Source organism: Geotrypetes seraphini, chromosome 13 (assembly GCF_902459505.1).
Source record: "Geotrypetes seraphini chromosome 13, aGeoSer1.1, whole genome shotgun sequence".
In the NCBI taxonomy this organism is placed as follows: domain Eukaryota; kingdom Metazoa; phylum Chordata; class Amphibia; order Gymnophiona; family Dermophiidae; genus Geotrypetes; species Geotrypetes seraphini.
The window spans coordinates 62,528,942-62,552,104 of record NC_047096.1 but is presented as its reverse complement, the minus strand read 5'-3'; the positions used below and the strand labels follow the sequence as shown (position 1 = coordinate 62,552,104).

General features: G+C 44.7%; 2 protein-coding genes across 2 annotated transcripts in view; one reads left to right on the top strand and one right to left on the bottom strand.

Annotated features, from left to right (window-relative positions):
- Positions 1-23,163, top strand: part of HEPACAM (hepatic and glial cell adhesion molecule) — a 201,741-nt gene that overhangs the window by 26,520 nt on the left and 152,058 nt on the right. The window lies entirely within an intron of this gene.
- Positions 1-23,163, bottom strand: part of SLC37A2 (solute carrier family 37 member 2) — a 107,673-nt gene that overhangs the window by 60,392 nt on the left and 24,118 nt on the right. Inside the window, exons 2-7 of the mRNA XM_033917557.1 lie at positions 17,846-17,927; positions 15,676-15,763; positions 10,850-10,928; positions 3,342-3,477; positions 3,047-3,123; positions 2,581-2,747 (exon numbers count right to left, since the gene is read on the bottom strand). Coding sequence (XP_033773448.1) covers positions 2,581-2,747; positions 3,047-3,123; positions 3,342-3,477; positions 10,850-10,928; positions 15,676-15,763; positions 17,846-17,927 — 629 coding nt within the window. The remainder of the gene's footprint in view (positions 1-2,580; positions 2,748-3,046; positions 3,124-3,341; positions 3,478-10,849; positions 10,929-15,675; positions 15,764-17,845; positions 17,928-23,163) is intronic.

Sequence of the window (23,163 nt, the reverse complement as noted above, 5' to 3'; positions counted from 1 at the left end):
CTTACGAATGTTGAGGAAGGTTGGATCTCTTCTCCATCAGCGTCACTTTTCTGTTTTGGTCCAATCTATTATATTATCCCGGTTAGATTATTGTAACGCCATTTATCTTGGCATCACTAAGACTACAATTGATTCAGAATACCGCCGCGAAGTTGATCTATGGAAAGAGCAAATTCGACCATGTGACTCCTTTGCTTTTCTCTCTCCATTGGCTCCCGGTTTATTTTAAAATTCAGTTTAAGTGTTTATGTATTGTTTTTAAGATTGTACATGGTATCTTTGCTCCTCTTGTTCCTCCGCTATGGAATGTTTATAGATTTCCCTATGCGAGAGGCATTCATCAATTTAAACTTTCTCTTCCTTCTAGGAAAGGAATTCAAGGAGTTAAGAATTTTAGCAGCTCTCTGGTGTTTAAATTTCCCCAATTATGGAATGAACTTCCCCTAATTTTGAGGTGTCCCAGTTCCTTCCAACTCTTCCGTAAACTTCAAAAAAAATTTTGATTCACTAAACATTTTGAAAACTAACTCTCTTGTATTTCAGTTTACTTTTTTTTTTTTTTTTTAAATTTATTGTTAACCGTGTCAAGCTTCCTTTGGTTGAAGACCCGGTATATAAGGTTAAGTTTTAGTTTAGTCTGTCATAAGGCATAAGGGGACAGACTTAAAGATACTTTGGAGGAAAGGCGGGAGAGGGGAGATATGATAGAGACGTTTAAATACCTATGTGGCATAAATATGCATGAGGAGAGTCTCTTTCAACTGAGTGAGAGGGCACAGAACGAGGTTAAGAGGTGACAGGCTCAGGAGTAATCTAAGGACTTTTTTTTTTTTTTACAGAAAGAGTGGTAGATGTCCCGAATAGTCTCCCGGTAGAGGTGGTGGAGATAAAGATTGTGTCTGAATTCAAGAAAGTGTGGGGTAGGCATGTGGGATCTCTTAGAGCAGGAGTGTCCAATGTCGGTCCTCGAGGGCCGCAATCCAGTCGGGTTTTCAGGTTTTCCCCAATGAATCTGCATGAGATCTATGTGCATGCACTGTTTTCAATGCATATTCATTGGGGAAATCCTGAAAACCCGACTGGATTGCGGCCCTTGAGGACCGACATTGGACACCCCTGTCTTAGAGAGAGGAAGAGATAATGGTTACTGTGGATGGGCAGACTGGATGGGCCACTTGGCCTTTATCTGTCATCATGTTACTATGTTTCTATAACCATAAAGCTCTATGACGTCACAATGCAGGTGTAAAGAGCCTTAGCCAATAGGGAGAGGAGGAGATAGTGGATGTTGCTGATGGGCCATTTGGTCTTTATCTGCCATCATGCTTCTATGTTTTCTTCTCAACCCTCATCCACCATGCTCTGCCTCTCATCCTCTCACTAGCAGTAGCTCCTTCACTGTCACTCATTCCCTCCATGGCCCAGTCCATTTTTCATTCTCTCATTCCCTACCCAGCCTCCTATGACCCCTCTTTCACTGGCTCATTTTCACCCCCATCAGCTGATGTTGAAACCATTCAGGCCACTGTAGATACAAAGCTCCTTGGTTCAAACAATGAAGGCTTCAGTCACAGGGCTGCAGTTGGGATTTGGGAGCTGACAGGGTAAATAAGGAATGCCAGGACATCCGGGCAGCACAGAGTCAAAGAAAGCTCCGGATGATTCAGGCTTGTTTGTGCCCAAAATTAGGCCTAAAGGCCCAGATTCTCTAAAAGGCACCGGTTTGCTCCCAAGCTCAGTGAAAACACCATTCGAATGATGTTTTTCGCTGATTTTCAAGGTGCCTACCGGCTGCTAAAAAAATCGGCACCGTAATCATGCCTCCGTAGGCGCTTTACCGCGCCTAAACCGCTGTAGGCATGGCTAATGCCAGAAGCGCTATTAAGCATTGTATAGCGCATACAACATGATTCCCATCAAAGGTGGGCACCAGAAAACCCTGGCCTACATTTCCGTGGCTACCTTTGCCGGAGGCACGATTCTCCAACTGTCGCCATCGCTTTTAAGGCGGCCGCCGACCATGGTGATGGTTCGAGAAACCAGCCCAAAATGCGTGCTAAGCTAGTTTTCTATAAAGAATGCTGCGAACAGAACATCCTTTGCAGAACCATAGATTAGCATGGATCATTCCAGCACCTAACTTTCGGTGTCATTTACAGAAATCCCCCCCATAGTTATCATCTGGCCTGTTGCAGCTGAGCTGGTGCTATTTGGGAAGTATATCTTAGTGCCGTCCAGATGAAGGGAATATCTATGAAAGAGAGAAATGCGGTACGATGAGTATGCACAAGGAAAACTTCCAGAGAAAATTGCATTCATTGCAAACTGTGACACTTTTTGGACCAAAAGTCCAAGATGACAACTATTTGAAGCTGTTCTCCATGAGTTTGAGACCATGTGCATTCCTTCCACAAGTGTGAGAATAAGATGCATGAAATAGCAGAGCGCTATACCGTCTTGATAGCTCATGTATAGCGCCATTGACGACTAATTCATATGGCTGGCCAATCAAAGAAGCCAAAACCTTACAATATTCAACTCAGTGGAAAATAAAGAAAAAAAAAACAGAGGGTGACTTACATTCTATGATGAAGAAGAAGCAGACGATTCCCATGATGGCAACGATGATCCCCGGCACGATAAATGAGAGACCCCAGGCTTTGGACACGAAGGCACCAGCAATGAGAGAGCCCAAGATATTCCCCACCGACGTATGGGAGTTCCAGATACCCATGATCAAACCCCGCCTGCCAGAAAGAAGCAGTTAATCAAGTCTGGAGAATGCAACGAGGGACTTCGGGAAAAAGAATGGAGCAAAGACAGACTGGCCTAGATAAGAACAGATTCTCATCAGAGTTATGAAGAAATCATTATATTCGTATTCATTTTAAAGTATTTGAAGATACCTCATAAAAGACTAACTAAATTTCTTTAAGCAGCACACAACAAAAAGAACGGACAGAGCGCTAGAACTGGAGAACCACGAACGATGGCACTGGACATACAGACAACTGGAATAGAGATAGACAGCAGGAATGACACTTACTTCCCTTTCCCAAACCAGTTTCCCACACAGCTTACTACAGAGGGCCAGCCTGTCGTCTGCGCAAAACCATTCAAAATCTGTGGAAAAAGAGAATGCATAACTTAGTGCCCGTCCTGGTGCATTTCACCTCCATCGGCGAGTACATCATAGAAACATAGAAATAGATGGCAGATAAGGGCCACAGCCCATCAAGTCTGCCCACCCCAATGACCCTCCCTATCTATCTTTGAGGATAGATCAGCAAAATTGTAGCATGCAATGTGTACATGAACGAATGAGGCATCGGAACACAAACCTGTGCAACGATATAAAACCAGATGTTGTGGACGTTCCAGTAGTACCCAAGACCAAAGAGTGCAGTAAAGGCGCCACTCAGCAGCATTCCACAGGAGAGATAGTATCGTAGTGGGAGTCGCTCTCCAAAAATACCACTACAAAGGAGGACACACAGTGACTTAACTTTACTTTTACTGGATATTACACACAGGGGTGTAGAGGGGGGCAGGTGAACTGCCTTGTGCACCTTCTTGGTGGGGGTGCTGGCACCTCTCTGCCCACTCATGCCTTGCTCGTGCCCTCCCTTCCCTGCCCTCTCGCCTGTATCTCTTTAAATCATACCAGCATGAGCAGCTACTTAGGCCAGCTGCTCGCACTGGCCTGGCTCCCTCTGAAATCGCTTTTAGGTTGCAGGGCCAGGAAGTGACATCAGAGGGATAGTAGCAGGCTGGAGAAGCTGCTCATTCTAGTGAAGATTTAAAGAGGTACGGGGGTGGGAAGGGAAGGCAAGGGAGTGGGGTGGAGAGGAGAGTGCCACCACCCCAGGTGCCTCCTACCATCACTACACCACTGATTTATACATAAGAAACATATTGCTGCAAAGAGGGACACAGGGCCTCACACTGATGAAAACAGCAAGAGCCTCCCAACAAGGAAACGCTCTAGGGTTTTCTCTTTGTTTACTGCAGCACCTCAGAGCTTCCCAACGTGCACTCGGAAGATCTATTTTCAAGATGGCATATGTTATGCGCTTATTGCATCACATTTAGTACACAGTTATACAGATGATTTAGAAGTAACAGCTTATGGATTCAGCACTATGAACGTATGCATTTGCACTGAGTATCAGTTGATATAAACAGCTTCTCTACAAGAAGGAGTGGTGCAGTGGTTAGAGCAACAGCCTCTGCACCCTGAGGTTGTGGGTTCAAATCTCACACTGCTCCTTGTGACCCTGGGCAAGTCACTTGATCCCCCTGTTGCCCCATTAGATAGATTGTGAGCCCACCAGGACAGGAAAATACTTGAGTACCTGATTGTAAACCGCTTAGATAACTTTGATAGGCAGGTTATAAAAATATAAAGATGAGTAAAATCTCCTAGCTAATATAGGCCCTCTTTTCAAAGCCGTGGGAGATATTTCTACCGCGTACCGGAGCGCTAAATGCGCCGATGTTCAAAGGAATTCTATGAGCAGCATTGGAGCATTTAGAAACCTCTACTGTGGCTTAGTAAAAGTGTGTGTGTGGGGGGGGGTAATTGTTTAAAGATATCTCGCTGACTTCATAGACTTTTTTGATTAAGATGAGCTGGTGATGTTACAAGAATGTTTAAAGAGTGCATTAATTTTTTAATCATTATTTAGGGGTTCTTTTATTAAGGTGCGCTAACCGATATTGCCCTTCTCCATAGTTTTGAGTCTCCCCCCACTGAATATTGATCCCTACATTTTCTCGTCTTCATATCATTTGCAAGGGACAACGTCTGCCATTCTCTCTCCGCCAACTATGCAATTTTCAGATATGTTTCTAGACTTGCACTTTACCGCTATTAACTTTGACAATAGTTGCTTCTTTTCTCTCCTTGTGGTATATTCTAAAATCATAAGAATAGCCATACTGGGTCAGACAATGGTCCATCTAGCCCAGTATCCTGTTTCCAACAGTGGTCAATCCAGGTCACAAATAACTGACAAAAACCCAAAGAGTAGCAACATTCCAGAGCTGAGATTGTGATGTCATAATGCTTCATTCCACCAGTGCCTAAGAGCAAACTTCATCAGTGATGTCATAATGGTTTGACTGTCCTATACTTGGCTCACATAAGAACACAAGAATTGGCATACTGGGACAGAACGAAGGTCCATCAAGCCCAGTGTCCTCTTTCCAACAGTGGCAAACCCAGGTCCCAAGTACCTGGCAGAAACCTAAAGAGTAGCAACATTCCAGAGCTGAGATTGTGATGTCATAATGCTTCATTCCACCAGTGCCTAAGAGTAAACTTCATCAGTGATGTCATAATGGTTTGACTGTCCTATACTTGGCTCACATAAGAACACAAGAATTGGCATACTGGGACAGAACGAAGGTCCATCAAGCCCAGTGTCCTCTTTCCAACAGTGGCAAACCCAGGTCCCAAGTACCTGGCAGAAACCTAAAGAGTAGCAACATTCCAGAGCTGAGATTGTGATGTCATAATGCTTCATTCCACCAGTGCCTAAGAGCAAACTTCATCAGTGATGTCATAATGGTTTGACTGTCCTATACTTGGCTCACATAAGAACACAAGAATTGGCATACTGGGACAGAACGAAGGTCCATCAAGCCCAGTGTCCTCTTTCCAACAGTGGCAAACCCAGGTCCCAAGTACCTGGCAGAAACCTAAAGAGTAGCAACATTCCAGAGCTGAGATTGTGATGTCATAATGCTTCATTCCACCAGTGCTTAAGAGTAAACTTCATCAGTGATGTCATAATGGTTTGACTGTCCTATACTTAGCTCACATAAGAACACAAGAATTGCCATACTGGGACAGAACGAAGGTCCATCAAGGCCTCTTTCCAACAGTGGCCAACCCAGGTCCCAAGTACCTGGCAGAAACCCAAAGAGTAGCAACATTTCAGAGCTGAGATTGTGATGTCAAAATGCCTCATTCCACCAGTGCCTAAGAGCCAACCTCATCAGTGATGTCACAATAGCTTGATTGATCTATTCTTGGCTCACATAAGAGTTGTCCTACTGGGACAGACCAATAGTCCTTCTAGCCCAGTAGCTGATCCAGGTCACTAGTACCTGGCACAAACCCAAATAGTAGCATCATTCCATGCTACCAATCCAGGGCAAGCAGGGGCTTCCCCCATTTCTGTCTCACTAGCAGACTATAGACATTTCCTCTAGGAACCCTCTTACCATATGCTCTGGCAATGTGTTCCAGAGCTTATCTATTCTCTTGAGTGATAAAAAAATATTTCTTCCCATTGGTTTTAAAAGTATTTCCCTATAACTTCATCGAGTGTCCCCTAGTCATTGTAATTTTTGATGGAGTAAAAAAATCAATTCATTTGTACCCTTTCTATACCACTCAGACTGTTAAATGCTTTTGTTCAGTTTTGCCTGGCATTCTTCTCAGCTAGGGTTCAAGAGGAATAATTGGTAGATTTATAATTCCCTCCTTGCCACTTGATAGCCTAATTATTGCAGTGCAGTGCAGACCCTAACACATGATAAAGTGTTGCTGAGTCTGGAAGCTAACATAAGACAGCAATTGTTCACTCCAAGGTATCTCTCACGTCTGTGGCTATATCCAGAGGCAAAAGCAAAAACAAAAAAACTGAATTTAGGTACTATTTATTGTTTTTCACTATTTAGGAAGACATTTTTATTTAGTAAAGACTGGAGTGTCAAGAGCGCCTACTTCAAGTATAAAAATATACTTTTAAAGTGGAGAATCAGCATCGCTACCACTACTTGTGAGACTGACTCCCGAGGTCATGGCAGCCATTTTGAAAGTAAAGTTGGCAAGGGCAGGCGTGACTGGGGACTGTTCCTGCCCCAACTTCACCATTAGACCACCAGGGACTATAAGGTAGATGAGAGGCACCTGAGGGGGTGCAAACTGCTACCATTCAGTGGGTGGGATGTATGTAAGTGTGGCTCTAAGAAGCCTATGGTTGGGTGAAAGAGGCATTTGGGGTGAGAGTCTGTGATGGAGGTCTAATCATGATCAGGAGGGACGGAGGGGGCAGAGCCTAGATTAATTGATCATTGTTTTAATTCAGAATGACAGATGACCAAAAAGTTGGATAATTGGTAATTGGTGAGGAGAGTACAAAATAAATTAACCTCTCTTCATTCTGAGTCCCCGGAAGAGGATGTTAACATGCAATGAAAACAGATGTTGATTTTAAATGTTGATCTTGTCAGAAACAAAGTTGAAAATAGCAAGGCTGGGGGTGGCCCATCATTAGAAGTTTGAACATGCTGGAAAAATATAGACTGGTGGACAAAGGGATGAAAAGAAAGGAAAAAATATGTGGAGATAAGTTAGGCTGGACTGCTTATGAGAACTCCTGTGCACATTTACAGTATACAACAGAAGTTTAGCTAGGTGGGGTGTGAGGGGAGCGGCTGCTTCCTCGAATGGAGTTCAAAATGGTTAAGGGGCTGGAGGAGTTGCTGTACAGTGAGAGATTAGAGAAACTGGGCCTCTTCTCCCTTGAAAAGAAGAGACTGAGAGGGGACCTGATCGAGACATTCAAGATAATGAAGGGAATAGACTTAGTAGATAAAGACAGGTTGTTCACCCTCTCCAAGGTAGGGAGAACGAGAGGGCACTCTCTAAAGTTAAAAGGGGATAGATTCCGTACATACGTAAGGAAGTTCTTCTTCACCCAGAGAGTGGTAGAGAACTGGAAAGCTCTTCCGGGAGGCTGTTATAAGGGAAAACAATCTCCAGGGATTCAAGACAAAGTTAGACAAGTTCCTGCTGAACCAGAATGAACGCAGGTAAGGATAGACTCAGTTAGGGCACTGGTCTTTAACTTAAGGGCCGCTGCATGAGCGGACTGCTGGGCACGATGGACCACTGGTCTGACCCAGCAGCGGCAATTCTTATGTTCTTAAAAAAAAAAAAATGGTGCCTATATTTTTTTCACTGTCCGCCTCCCCTGATGCGACATCCTGGCTAAACGTAGGATGATTGACTATGGTATAAATGTGTCTGTATCGAAAGCCATCTCATAAAACGCTAACTCTGAATTGTAGCACCATTACAGAAGCTCATGTATTGTAACACCGTTATAGAAGCTCACGTAAACCGCTCTGAATTGACTCCCCATCCATTAATAGCAGTCTAGAAGCTCACAAGAAACATAAACACCTCTCCTACCCAAGTGTAGAAATCTCAAAGAGGCAGGCTGAATTAGCCATTTTGGGCCCAATTCTATAAAGTGCGCCGAAAATATAGGCACCGACTAGTGCAGCGCTAAACGCAAATCTATAAAAGTTAGGTATACTTTATAGAATTGGGTTTTGCGCTGCCTAAGCGTGCTTCGGTGTCATTAGGTGTTCTAACTTTAGCTGCACTGAAATACCGGCGCCTAATTCATAAAGAGGCACCTAACCCGAAAACACGTCCCCTTTTAGGTAGGCGCTCTGGACTAGGCGCTTACTTTTTATAGAATTGAGTTTTTTGAGTTAGGCTCAACTTTAAATTAAGTCCAATTAAAGCAAATTAAGAGGTGTTGCGTGCTAATTATCGGTGCTGATTAAGCCTGTTAATCGATTAATTTCGGTGCCTACATCAGCTAGGGGCACCGACGTAGGCACCTGACTTCAGGCAGACTATATACAGAATTTGTCGGTTTGTTTTTATCCACCATCATTTGCTATACGTTATTGTACAGAGGGCACTCGATGAAGTTACAGGGAAATACTTTCAAAACCAATAGTAGGAAAAATTTTCTCACTCAGAGAATAGTTAAGCTCTGGAACGCGTTGCCAGAGGTTGTGGTAAGAGCGGATAGCGTAGCTGGTTTTAAGAAAAGTTTGGACAAGTTCCTGGAGGAAAAGTCCATAGTCTGTTATTGAGAGAGACATGGGGGAAGTCACTGCTTGCCCTGGATCGGTAGCATGGAATGTTGCTACTCTTTGGGGTTCCGGAATCTTTAGTTACTCTTTGGAATTCTGGAATGTTGCTACTCCTTGGGTTCTGGCCAGGTATTGGGGACCTGGATTGGCTGCCGTGAGAACAGGCTAATGGGCTTGACGGGCCATTGGACTGACCCAGTAAGGCTATTCTTATGGTCTACTTACATCTTGCCAGCAAAATCCTCCACTGGAGACAGAGTGGTGTCACAGAAAAAGTTACACAATGTGACAAATAGCTAGACAGTGAATTCCATGAGGCCATTCTATAGAGGAAAGCCTCTTTTTAGATGTCATGAAAATAACTATCCTTTGTAGGATACTACCATAGCAATACAAACGTTCATGGTTGCTTCACATGCCGTGGCCTAGTAAGCGGGGGTAGGGGTTTTTGAAAAGCTTCCCGTCAAAATCGCTTCGGGAAGGGGCATCCACGCAAGCGTGGACGCAATGTGGTGATGTCACACACACGTGATGTCATTGTGTCACGTCCGCACATGCGTGGATGCCGTCTGGGGGCGGAACTGGGCGGGCCTGGGGGCGTGGCCATGGGTCCAGATTTTCTTTTGGGAAAACCTGATAACCCTACTTTGGACCACATATAGATACAGAATAGAGGCTTAGCTAGGTGGGATGCAAGCTGGGTGGGATGCAAGGGGAGATGGATTTTGAATGAAATGGTGCCTATACAGATTAGCCTTTCAATCTTGCACTGGAACCTACTTTACAAAAGGTCTGCTCCCCCGACATCAAAACCTACGCTACGCTTCTGACTCCAGCCCAAAGGTCCGATCAGTTTTTGTGCTGCTGCTGATCACCGGATCACTGCTCTAGTAGCCTTGAAGGCCCGTGTTTGTGGTCATCTCCTAATATAAGCTAGAAGTCAGGCCATTAACCACAGGATTTCTGCCACACTGCTTCTAAAATGTACTTGTAATTGTCCAAATATTTAAACAGCGGGAGAAATAACAAATCACTACATCAGCATTCCAGTGCTAAGATCCGACATGCTGCTTATGGGATTTGCGTAATGTGCTTATAAAATGCATATTGTCTTTATGCCCTCAGTGGTGACTCGTTTCATATGAGCAGACTCTCAATATCATTGGACTATATTTTTGCAATTTGTAACAACTTCATTCCTCAGTGGCGTACCAAGGGAGAGGGGGGGGAGGTCCGCCCCGGGTGCAGCCTTAGGGGGGTGCACAGCCGGACATGTCTGGAAAATTCCTGGGCTGCGACGGCACTCAGCGGCATCGGTGCCCCCTCCTGCTCAGTCAAAAACTTCCCCTGACTTAGCTTCCTGTTTCCGCCCAGGCAGTTCAGTCAGGGGAAGCTTTTGACTGAGCACCTGTTGCCGATCTGAAGTTCTGCTGATGCCGGGAGAAGGAGGCCAAACTTGAGTGCTGTCGTGGGACAGGGGGGGCGCCGATGCCGCTGAGTGCTGTCACGGAGAGGGGGGTGGCGCTGATGCCGCTGAGTGCCGTCGCAGCCCAGGAATTTTCCGGACCTGTCCGGCTGTGCACCCCCCCTAAGGCTGCACCTGGGGTGGATCTCCCCCCCGTCCACCCCTTGGTACGCCACTGTCATTCCTTATCTATTTTTTTACTTGTATTTGTAAGAAATATGACTCTTGTTTGTAAAATGTTATCGACTACTTTTGTAAATTCCCCATGTTGCATGGGCTCTTGTCCAATTGTAAATTGCCTCGAACCTTTATTAGCACTGAGCGATCCACAAATCTCTGATTAGATTAGACTTATCTTTTATTCTTCTATCAAATATTGGTTATCAAGAGACCAGCAAAATGTATGCATGATGACTGGCAAGGAAAGAGAGCGTGAAACAACAATTCCTCAAATCTCCTCCCTCAAGCAAATACCTGAGAAACATGCCGACTGCATATGACACGAGGAAGGAATCATCCAGCGCCCCAAACAACTCATTGTAATTAGCATTTTCTAAAAAAAAAGAAAATACAGGGTTACAATGACATGTAGCCAATACAATATCAGTTACCAATCTCTGCTACTCTTCCCCGTCATTCCATGATGCAGGCTTTTCATACTTAGGGTTACCAGATTTAGACCTGTCCCCAGGCCTACCCAGGTCCACCCATCCCCACCCTGTTATGCCCCAGTACCTGCCCCCAATCCTGCTCCAGCCCCGCCTCAGCACAACCCCCTGCTCTTGTCACGATTTTGAGGAAGCTTTTCATAACCTGGGCAAAGTGCCAGGTTTGGAAAGCTGTCCAGACCCCCGGATATTTCCTTGAAAAGGAAGACATGTTTGGGGAAATCCAGACATCTGGTAACCCTATTCATACTTAATTAGGGGATGACAAAAAGATGTATTAGCAGTTTTGCAGGATACAACCACCATGAGTTTGTGATGAATGAAGATTGACCTATTCGGGTCATTATGATAGATTCTTGAATGAATGATTCCTGAATGAATGATTTTAGGCTTTCCTATTTTATAAATGGAGTTTTTAATGTAGGTTTATAGATTATAAACCACTTTGTTCAAGAGAAGTTAAGTGGTATATTACATTTTTAAAACTCACGTCATCTCGGTCCTTCATGTAGTTATGGACTATGCCAAGGAATGGAAGGAAAAATTTCTGGGTCAAACCAGGCCAATATTTACATATACCAGAAGTATAACTAGATGTGCATCTCTTGTCTTAAAGGACATGAAGGCTTGAATATCACAAAAACCTCAAACTCTGCAGCCATATACTGTACTTAAAAAAAAAATAAAATTCCTACTATGCAACAGTCATAATAATGATCTCGTATGAATATTTTTTCATCTCTTTTCAATGTGGTGGGAACCATCATTATAAGGGGCAGTGAGTCATGAACTTTCAATGGTTTTCAGCAGGCTTTTTCTTGAATTTAACATAGTAAATGACGGCAGATAAAGACCTGAATGGTCCATCCAGTCTGCCCATTAGTTATTCTCATTAAAAAAATACATTAACTTGTCTCTTTTTTGATATTTCTGGACCATAGACTAAAGTCCACCTGGTATTGTCCTAGGTTCCAACATCTGAAGTTGCCATCCAAGCTCACTCCAGCCTATCCAACCAGGATATCTACCGTAAAGTCTGGCCAGTAACGTAGTCATGTTCCAAGTTAGTGGAGTTCCCATTGATGCCCTCCCCAGCCCACCATATATGGAACAAACCGTACAAGTCTGTCCAATACCGGCCTTAGTTCTTTAATTTATACCATTTGCTTTCTAATTAGAGATCCTCTGTGTTTATCCCACACTTTTTTGAATTCCATCACTGTTTTTTTTCTCTACCACCTCCCTCGGGAGGGCATTCCAGGCATCCACAACCCTCTCCGTGGAAAAAGAATTTCCTAACATTACTCCTTTATCGTCAAGCAATTTGATTGTTTTTACTCTGGTTATGTTATATATTTTTATTATTTTTTTTTTCATTGTGTATGTTTTCTTTATAAACTGCCTAGATTGGTAGATAGGTGGGTCTAAGAAATTTTCAAATAAGTAAATAAAATAATTGCATGCAACTTCACTTAAGGGGGAATTCACCAAGTAGTGTTAGAGTTTAATGTACCTTAATGTGCGTTAAACACCATAGCCCTATAAAAAGCGCTTAGCTGTTAGCGCACCGTTGAGCGCCACGGTCAATCATCCCCTAGGTGCCGTTTATAGAACCATGCCTAGTGGGGTCTAAGCAGTGTTAGGTGCTGGTAGGCGTTGAAAGCTTAGGCGCACTGCCATTTAGAACAGGGTTTTCGTGGCCTAAATGAATGTATCTAACTCAAACTATGCCCAAAATATGCCCCAAATCCGCCCCTAACCACACTTACTGAGTTAGGCGCCTACTGGCTAATTAATCTTATTTGTTTTTTAGTGGCGCTTTCAATTATCAGTGCCAATTAAAGCCCTCTTTTACAAAGGCGCGCTAAGCGTTTTAGCACAGATTTAGCGCGTGCTAAAATCAACGCGTGTGCTAACCGCTAACGCGTCCATAGGATAATATATAGCGCACGCTAAAAAGCTTAGCACACCTTTGTAAAAGAGGGGGTAAGTCATTTAAGAAAATTTAAGTTAGGCCTCTAGATTAGCTTGGCATGCCTAACTGGAACAGGAAGTTGCTGCAAAGGGAAGCGGACCGCAGCAAAGGAACAGCGCCAAGGAGGTCGTGGGCAGCACTAGAGAATCGCTGCTGCGCTACTGACCTCCTTGCATTTTTTTTACATGTGATGGGGGGGGGCTTCGGAACCAGGTGGGGAGAAGGGAAGGACATCCTGGCCTATGGGGGCTCCCCTGGTGCTGTGGGGCCCCTGTTTGTTTCCCCCCTAATGCCGGCCCTGGCTGAACTAACCCCAGATATTCAATGCCGGGGCATGTGAGACTGCTGACATCAAATATCCTGGTACATTGCTGACCTGGAATTTAACCAGGCACTGGTCAACATTTAAACTGGTGCTTGTCCTATGTGTCTCATGGAAAGACTTGAAACAACTGTCTCATGATAAATGGTGGAATCTAGTTTGTTTAACCTATAGATATGAACCTTACTTAGCAAAAAAAAATCTGATTTTATGCATGCTTTTCTATGTAAATGGTCTACGAATATGTACTTGTTATATCCTGTTGTATCTCCCTTCCTTTTGCCCCTCCTCCTTCTATCATGCTATAATTCCCCTTCACTTGTTGGAACTTACTAAGTTTTATGCTGTGTGTTATTTCAAAATATAAATAATCTAAGACTAAATAAACTGCTGCTGGTTAACCCAGTGCATAAAGTTAGGACTAGAGAATGACACGGGGTTGGCAACGCGTGTTAAATCCGTGGGGATGCGATCACAGCTTGTAGGGACGGGGTAAGGATGGAATTTGAGCTTGCAGGGATGGGGACAAACTTTGTCTCCATGTCTTTCTCCACTAGAAGTTTATGCACTCATTCTGCTTTCGGTACATAAATTTCATTTTCTTTGGTTTTCAAAAATTAACCGTTTGTGAAATGAGGAAGTGGCATCTATAGTACGGTATATCTTATAGGACGGAGAGGAATAATTGTGCAGGCCAGGGGACCCTTTTACTAATCTGTGGTAAGCAGAAACATTTGCTTACGGCAGGTTAAAATTCACTACTGCAGGGCATGCTCAGACATTCTGCGGTAGTTTTCAGATCTGCGCATGCTTCCCACACGCTAAAAATAACTTTTAATTTTTAGCACTGGGAGCGGGTTTAGGGGCAGAGAGTGGGTATACCCCAGCGTTAATTGGTTAGTATAGCTACATCATTGGGCACTAACCAATTTGCATGTGGGCAGCGTGGGAGCTCTACTGCCTGGAAAATAGGTGTCGATAAGGGCCCCGTCATTAATGGCCATGTGCTAATTGGGAAATGAGTGTGTGGCCATTAACCCTTTATTTGGCATTGTTGCTCAGAAGCAACACCTGTTTCTGCATCTCCAGATCCCTGTCACTTGGCACTGTTGCTCTCGTTCAACATCAAGTTACGGGTGTCAGGTCAAAAGCGCGCCGGGACAAAGGCGCGCGCAGACAACTGAGCGCAGCACGGAGGCGCGCGCCAAAGAAAAGGACTGTTTTTAGGGGCTCCGACGGGGGTGTGTGCCCCCACTTTACTTAATACAGATCGCGCCGCATTGTGGGGGCATTGTGGGGGGTTTGGGGGGTTGTAAACCCCCACATTTTACTGAAAACTTCACTTTTTCCCTAAAAACAGGGAAAAAGTTAAGTTTCCAGAATTTTCAGGATATCCACAATGAATATGCAAGTCTTATACCCTTAATGGCGAGATCCTAGCAAAAACGGTAGCAGAACGAGACTTGGGGGTAATCGTCAGTGAGGACATGAAGTCTGCCAATCAAGTGGAGCAGGCTTTGTCCAAGGCAAGACAAATCATGGGCTGCATACGAAGGGGTTTCATCAGTCGTAAGGCGGAAGTCATTATGCCATTGTATAGATCCATGGTGAGGCCCCACCTGGAATACTGTGTGCAATTCTGGAGGCCGCATGATCGCAAGGATGTGCTGAGACTGGAGTCGGTGCAAAGAATGGCCACCCGGATGGTCTCGGGACTCAAGGATCTACCATACGAAAAACGGCTTGACAAATTACAGCTATACTCGCTCGAGGAGCGCAGAGAGAGGGGGGACATGATCGAGACGTTCAAGTATCTTACGGGCCGCATCGAGGCGGAGGAAGATATCTTCTTTTTCAAGGGTCCCACGACAACAAGAGGGCATCCGTTGAAAATCAGGGGCGGGAAACTACGAGGTGACACCAGGAAATTCTTTTTCACTGAAAGAGTGGTTGATCGCTGGAATAGTCTTCCACTACAGGTGATTGAGGCCAGCAGCGTGCCTGATTTTAAGGCCAAATGGGATCGGCACATGGGATCTATTCACAGGGCAAAGGTAGGGGAGGGACATTAAGGTGGGCAGACTAGATGGGCCGTGGGCCCTTATCTGCAGTCTATTTCTATGTTTCTATATGTTTCTATGAAAGAAATTTGCATATAATGGAGACAGTGTATGTAAATCAAGTTTATGCATATTCATTGTGGATATCCTGAATACCTGACTGGTAAGGGGGGACTCCAGGACCGAGTTGAGAAACACTGACAGAATACATCCTAGCAAGGTGCTTTAGGAAAAAAGAAATGAACAAGACCGAATAGTCAAGAATTGCTTCTTACCGAATGGAGCCCAGTCACACCATGTGCTGTTGGTGGAGACGTTGCTCGGTCCTCCAGACACGGCAGAGCAGTTCTGATGCAGCTGAGACTGTGAAAATAAAAGCCACAGGGACAGGAAGTGAGCTCGGGCTTTAACTACCACTTCTCATTTCAACAGCACCGCTATGTATAATACAGTTCAGACAGGGCCGGCTCCTGGGGAGTGGTGCTGGGGGCCAACTTTTGCACTCTCATCTTAACATAAGAATTGCCGCTGCTGGGTCAGACCTGTGGTCCATCGTGCCCAGCAGTCCGCTCATGCGGCGGCCCTCTGGTCAAAGCTGAGACTAGCGCACGTTCTGGTTCAGCAGGAACTTGTCTAACTTTGTCTTGAATCCCTGGAGGGTGTTTTTCCCTATGACAGACTCCGGAAGAGCGTTCCAGTTTTCTACCACTCTCTGAGTGAAGAACTTCCTTATGTTTGTACGGATCTTGGATCCTGTCTTGTGCTATGAGCAGCAATCTTTCGCTTATAAACTGGTAGAAATGTGGAATGGGCTTCCTGACTCTGTCAGATTGATAGGTCAGTTACAACAATTTCGTACAGTCCTAAAAACTTTATTAGTTAGACAATACTTGAACAGTTACCTAAAGATTCAACAAATTGATTGCTCTACAACACTTATTTTCTCTTATGCTCTTGTTCGTTTTTTTTTTCCTGGTCTTTAATTACTTGTAAACCGAATCAAGCTCTGTTGGGAGATGACCCGGTATATAAATCAAAGGCTAGATTAGATTATCTTAGCATAGATACCAGGGTTCATATCAGAAGAATCATTACACACCTGAAAGAAGCAGGTTTTGTACCTAAAATAGTTTCAAGTTTTCTTTATCATACAAGTATCTAAATCAGGGATGTCAAAGTCCCTCCTCGAGGGCCGCAATCCAGTCGGGTTTTCAGGATTTCCCCAATGAATATGCATGAGATCTATTAGCATACAATGAAAGCAGTGCATGCAAATAGATCTCATGCATATTCATTGGGGAAATCCTGAAAACCCGAGTGGATTGCGGCCCTCGAGGAGGGACTTTGACACCCCTGATCTAAATGGTTAACAATAAAATACCATTGCTTACCCAGGCTTTGGGATTCCCAGAGTTTCTCCCCATCCACAAGTGACCCAAGTGAGCCCCTTTTCAGCTCCCAGTGCAGCTATCATGCCCTACCTCTCTATCTGCCTATGCATATGCAGACTCTACACTCCCCCCAGTAAGGGGAAGGGTGCAGTCTGCCCCGGGTGCAGTCTTCCTAAGGGCATGGCGGCACCCCTCCTCCTTTCCCCTTCCCCCACCTGTTCCCTCCACTTGCTCACTCCCCTGCCTGCTCCACGCTCACTTGCCTGCCCGCGCTCTCCTCTCCTTTTCCTTCCCCCCCCTGTACCTTTCTGGCACTCTCTCTGATGTCACTTCCAGGAACCGCACCTAGGAAGTGAAATCAGAAAGCGCCAAAAAGGTATGGGGGAAGGCAAGGGCACTTCCACCTCCAAAAAAATAATTGATACCATATGTATTTGTCTATCACTCTTTGTTCTCATTTATTCATAGCTTTATACATTCATTTTAACTCATGTTTTTGATTCATGTAAACTGTTCTGATCTCCTTGGGAGAACAGTATATAAAACATTGAATAAATAAATAGTGTGAAAAGTCTCAGCCTCTGATAACCAGAGCTGGTATTGTGACATCATAATGCCTCATTCCACCAATGCCTAAGAACCAACCTCATCAGTGATGTCACAATGGCTGGATTGTCCTATACTTGGCTCACTTCTACTACATTTTGATTTCCGAAGTGGTTAAAGCTACAGCCTCAGCACCTTGAGGTTGTGGGTTCAAACCCACACAGCTCCTTGTGACCCTGGGCAAGTCACTTAATTCCCCCCCCTCCATTGTCCCAGGTGGCAGGGAAAAATGCATGAGTATCTGAATAAATCAGTGTAAACTGTTTTGAGCCCCCTAGGAGAACGGTATAGAAAATTGAATAAATAAATAGTGCTGGCTAGTGCAACTGACGGCAGCCATCAGAGCTGTGCCTTCTGGGTCTGCATATATGATGTCAGACTGCCAAAGAGTCCTTTCTGGGTTTCTTGTGCCGCCACTGTCTAGGCAAGCTTTGACCCTACCACCTACCTTCACAATGCTGATAGGCTTCCTTGACATGTGGTAACAGGTGTAAGCTAAAAAAGTCATCACAATAATTAACCCTCGATACCTACAGAGAAAGAAAACCAAAAGAGTGCTTAGGTGAAGCCACTGGTGAACTGAAAAATCCCTCACAAGTGCTCTTCTTATATCTATTTGCTGGCTAACGTACGAAATATTATTAAAAAACAATAAATCAAACGTTCTTAATGTTGTAAGACAATCCCAATAATCCTTTTTTGACCTCAGCATTTCCTTTTAAGGCAGATGTTTCAGATACCATCATAATTTATTTAGTTTTTGTGCAATCATTGGTTAGAATGGGACCTTGGGAAAGAGGAATGTTTACAATTCAGGATGCTTCAACTTTAACAAGATGGTGCCAGAAACCTGTGGGGGAACCAGGTATCAAAGGGATTTTTTTAAAATAACAAAGCAAGGCCTTTTGTGTTTTGTTTTGCTAGAATCCTGTGGATCATGGGTTTCATTAGGGTTACCAGATCTCCGGATTTCCCTTCTAAGGTCATGTCTGGAGTTCAGGACGGCTTTTCAAAATCCGCCACTTTGTCCGGGTTTTGAAAAGCTTCCCTCAAAATTATGTTGGGCAAGAGGGCATCTGCTCTTGCCCTCTTGCCCGACCACAGCAAGCAGCGGGGGCAGGACTGGGGCGTAACAGGGCGGCGATGGGCGGGCCTGTGAGTGGGTCTAAGGGTCTGGATTTTACGAATGTAAAATCTGGCAACCCTAGTTTTATAGAATATATTTTTCTATGAAAAATGGGAAGACCGGTAAGGCAGGAGCTCCTGTTGCTGGATGATTTCTGGAGGGTTTGAGGCAGTGGCATCTCCCTGGGGGAGGGGGGCTTGGGGGCCTAGGTCACCTCACCTTTGGCTCAGGCTCTCTCTGCTTTAATGGCTGTGCCAACGCCAGCTCTCTCATGCATGCTCTGTTCAGTGACTGAACTGTGTTTGGTGGTTTTGGTTGTATTTTCTGCCTGAAAAATTTAATAAACATTTTTTTTTGGGGGGGGGACAAAAAGGAGCGTCAACACTGGTGGCTGAAATGCGCTGCCAACGTGAACACTGCTCTGGTAACACAGGCGGGACTCACGCAGGAGACGTCTTCAGCTGGCCGGTGCTTGGCAACCCCATGAGCAAATATGGCTATGGTGGTAGTGGTGGTGGGACCACAAGGGGAAAGTGAAGGAGGAGAAAATACTTGGCCCCTTAGGGATACCATATTTTGAGTAGTAAAACCCTGGACACATGGTCCTGCCCAGTTCCCCCTAGGACCCTTCATCCCAAGAATTTAGGGAGAGATGGGGGGGAGTGGAGAGGTGCTGGACAAACCTTTTAGGGTGGAAAAAATTGGTTTGCTCTCTGTAAAAGAAGTGAAGCAGCATTTAGATTCTTGCCTGCAGGGAGAGAGCCCAAGACCAGGATCCAATTACTCTGAGATCCGTGTAACATCTCTTATCTGCGTTATTTGATCTGGAAAGGCTCCCAGTTTGAAAGGATTTGCTGTTTTCATTCCCCCCTCTCCCCCCCCCTCCCGTGTAGTTGGCTTCCTGGGAAGGACTCCACAATGCACTGGTATCTGTAATCCAGAGAATGAACTAGAGCTAGCTCTGGTGCACATTAGAGAATCACATGGGGACATTTTCCCCGTCCTCTTGGTAACTCATTTTCCCATCCTGTCCCAGCGAGTTCTTTTCCTGCCCCATTCCTGCAAGCTCCATCGTTACCTGCACAAGCCTCAAACTCTTTAAAATCATATGTGTTTGAGGCTTTTGCGGTTAAGGCAGAGCTTACAGGAATGGGGGGACAGTGACAAAACTCATGGGGACGGGGAAATTGAGTTTCTGCGGGGATGGGGAATAATTTGTCCAGCTCCAAAAGGGGTGTGGCTATGGGAGGGGCATGGGCAGGTCAGGGGCAGTCCCAGAAATTAGGTGTGTAGTTATAGAGTACCTGCATTTGTGCACTTAACTGACATTGATGGGTGCTAGTATTGCAATCAGCCTTTGGTAGGTGTAAATACTAGAAACATAGAAACATGATGGCAGATAAAGGCCAAATGGCCCATCCAGTCTGCCCATCCGCAGTAACCATTATCTCTTTCTCTCTCCGAGAGATCCCACGAACCTATACCAGGCCCCTCTGAATTCAGACACAGTCTCTGTCTCCACCACCTCTTCCGGGAGACTGTTCCACGCATCTATCACCCTTTCTGTAAAACAGTATTTCCTCAGATTACTCCAGAGCCTATCGCCACTTAACTTCATTCTATGCCCTCTCATTGCAGAGTTTCCTTTCAAATGAAAGAGACTCGACTCATGCGCATTTATATTACGTAGGTATTTAAATGTCTCTTATCATATCTCCCCTCTCCCGATCTTTAAGTCTGTCCCCATACGCCTTATGATGAAGACCACATACCATTTTAGTAGTCTTCCTCTGGACCGACTCCATCCTTTTTATATCTTTTTGAAGGTGCGGCCTCCAGAATTGTACACAATATTTTAAAAGAGGTCTCACCAGAGTCTTATACAGGGGCATCAATACCTCCTTTTTCCTACTGGCAATACCTCTCCCTATGCAACTTAGCATCCTTCTAGCTTTCGCCATCACCTTTTCAACCTGTTTGGCCACCTTAAGATCATCACATACAATCACACCCAAGTCCTGCTCTTCTGTCTTGCATATAAGTTCTTACCCCCTAAACTGTACCGTTCCCTCGGGTTTTTGCAGCCCAAATGCATGACCTTGCATTTCTTAGCATTAAATTTTTAGCTGCCAAATTTCAGATCATTCTTCAAGCTTTGCCAGGTCTTTCTTCATATTATTCACACCATCCGGCGTGTCTACTCTATTACAGATTTTCGTACCATTCGCAAAGAGGCAAATCTTATCCGACAACCCTTCAGCAATATAGTGTATAAAAATGTTAAAAAGAACAGGCCCAAGAACAGAACCTTGAGGCACACCACTGGTAACATCCCTTTCCTCAAAATTTGTGATGCTGCTCACGCCAGGAAGATTAAAGAGGTATGGGGGAAGGGGAGCGAGCGTGCGGTAGGGGGGTCAAGAAGGAGTGAAGGGTGGAGAAAAGAGTGGGGGAAGGGCACCCCAACCCGGGCGCCACTTACCCTTGCTACACCACTGCATGGCACCAGTCATAGTACATGGGCTTGTCATGTCATTGGGGCTTGCAAGCATCTGTGAAGCTGAAAGCTATGCCGTTGGTCGTTTCACTACCAGCAGGGCCTCCCTATGTGGTGTGAGACTAATGATGTACCACCCATCTGGGCAGCAGCACATGGGCAGTGTTGGAGGCGGAGGATCGCGTTTGATACGACAACGGTGACAGCATCAAGTTTATACTGCACAGAAGAAAGGTCCGGCAATCTACTTCTGTATTCTGCCACGAAAACTTGATATCATTGTCAAGTCGCCAGGACTCGAACATGTCAATGACACCTGAATATTAGCCGGGTAGCAGGATCAAGCTTACTGGTACCCCCTCCAATCCCCAAAGGTCACAATCTCCCCTCCTACCCCCTACCCCCTACCCCAACACTAGAGGTCACAGTTATTTTGTGAAAGATGCTGTGATGGGGAAGAGTGAGTGGGCATTGTTCTTGAGGTCAGGCCTTCATGATGTTGGTGGTGGTAGAAGGGAGTAATTGGAGGTGGTGAGGGCATCTGCATCCCTTATGTAGGTCTCAGCTAAATATATAAGCTATAGATGAATACGTATAATTAGCCCGGAATGGCCTGGCATTGAATATCCAGGGCTAACTTGTCCACATTGGTCAGCATTTTTAAAAAAGCTGAATAATGACTGGATAACTTACGTGTGTTTTTCAGCAATCTAGGAATGAGTGTTTATACTGGCTCTATGGCTGGTGTAAGTGGTCATTTCTAAAATATTTGCATATATTTGCCCTGCTGTACTAGAATTCTACTCTTAAAAATAGGTGGCTACTTCCCTTCATAAAAAATTGAAAGGGGACAGATTTAGAACCAATGCCAGAAAATTCTTCTTCACTCAGAGGGTGGTGGATACCTGGAATGCGCTCCCGGAAGATGTAATAGGACAGACTACATTAAGGGGTTTCAAAGAGAGACTAGATAAATTCCTGAAAGATAAGGGGATTGAGGGCTACAGATAAAAGGTGGACATTGGAGCAAAAAGGGCAAAGATAAGAGGGAAAAAGAGGGTTTTCAGGATATAAGGAAGTAGGAATCCAAGGGTTAGACAAAAGATCACTTACAGGTCATGGACCTGATGGGCCGCCGCGGGAGCAGACCGCTGGGCTCGATGGACCCTTGGTCTGACCCAGCGGAGGCAAATTCTTATGTTCTTATGAGTTCCCTGTATAAGACTCGTTTAGAATATTGTGTACAAATCTGGAGGCTGCACCTTCAAAAAGATATAAAAAGGATGGAGTCGGTCCAGAGGAAGACCACTAAAATGGTGTATGGTCTTCGTGATAAGGCGTATAGGGACAGACTTAAAAATCTCAATCTGTATACTTTGGAGGAAAGACGGGAGATATGATAAGAGACGTTTAAATACCTAAGTGACGTAAATGCGCATGAGTCGAGTCTCTCATTTGAAAGGAAGCTCTGGAATGAGAGGGCATAGGATGAAGTTAAGAGGTGACAGGCTCCGGAGTAATCTAAGGAAATACTTTTTTACGGAAAGGGTGGTAGATGCGTGGAACAGCCTCCCAGAAGAGGTGGTGGAGACAGAGACTGTGTCTGAATTTAAGAGGGCCTGGGATAGGCACGTGGGATCTCTTGGAGAGAGAAAGAGATAATGGTTACTGCGGATTGGCAGCTCTATGACCTCACAATGCAGGTGCACAGAGCCTTAGCCTATAGGAAGAGGAGATGCAAATGTTAAGAGAGTCTTAGCCAATAGGGAGACGAGGAGATAATGGTTACTGCGGATGGGCAGACTGGATGGGCCATTTGGCCTTTATCTACCGTCATGTTTCTATGTTTCTATGTTAAAAATAGGTGTCAAGTTTCAAGTTTATTGATTTTTGATATCCCGATCATAAAACAAATATCTGACCGGTTAACAATTTAAAAAAAAAAGAATTTAAAATAGGAGAGTAAGAACTAGTTAATGGTGTGTTGGAAAAATTAACGAAAACATATTAGACATATACTGACAAACATGACCGTGAGGAAAATTGGGAAGGAAGGAAAGGTGCCTTTTTATAGAAATATACAGGAGCCTCATAAAAGGTCTGAGGAGAATCTGCCTTCCTGACCAACTCCCTTTTAACTGAG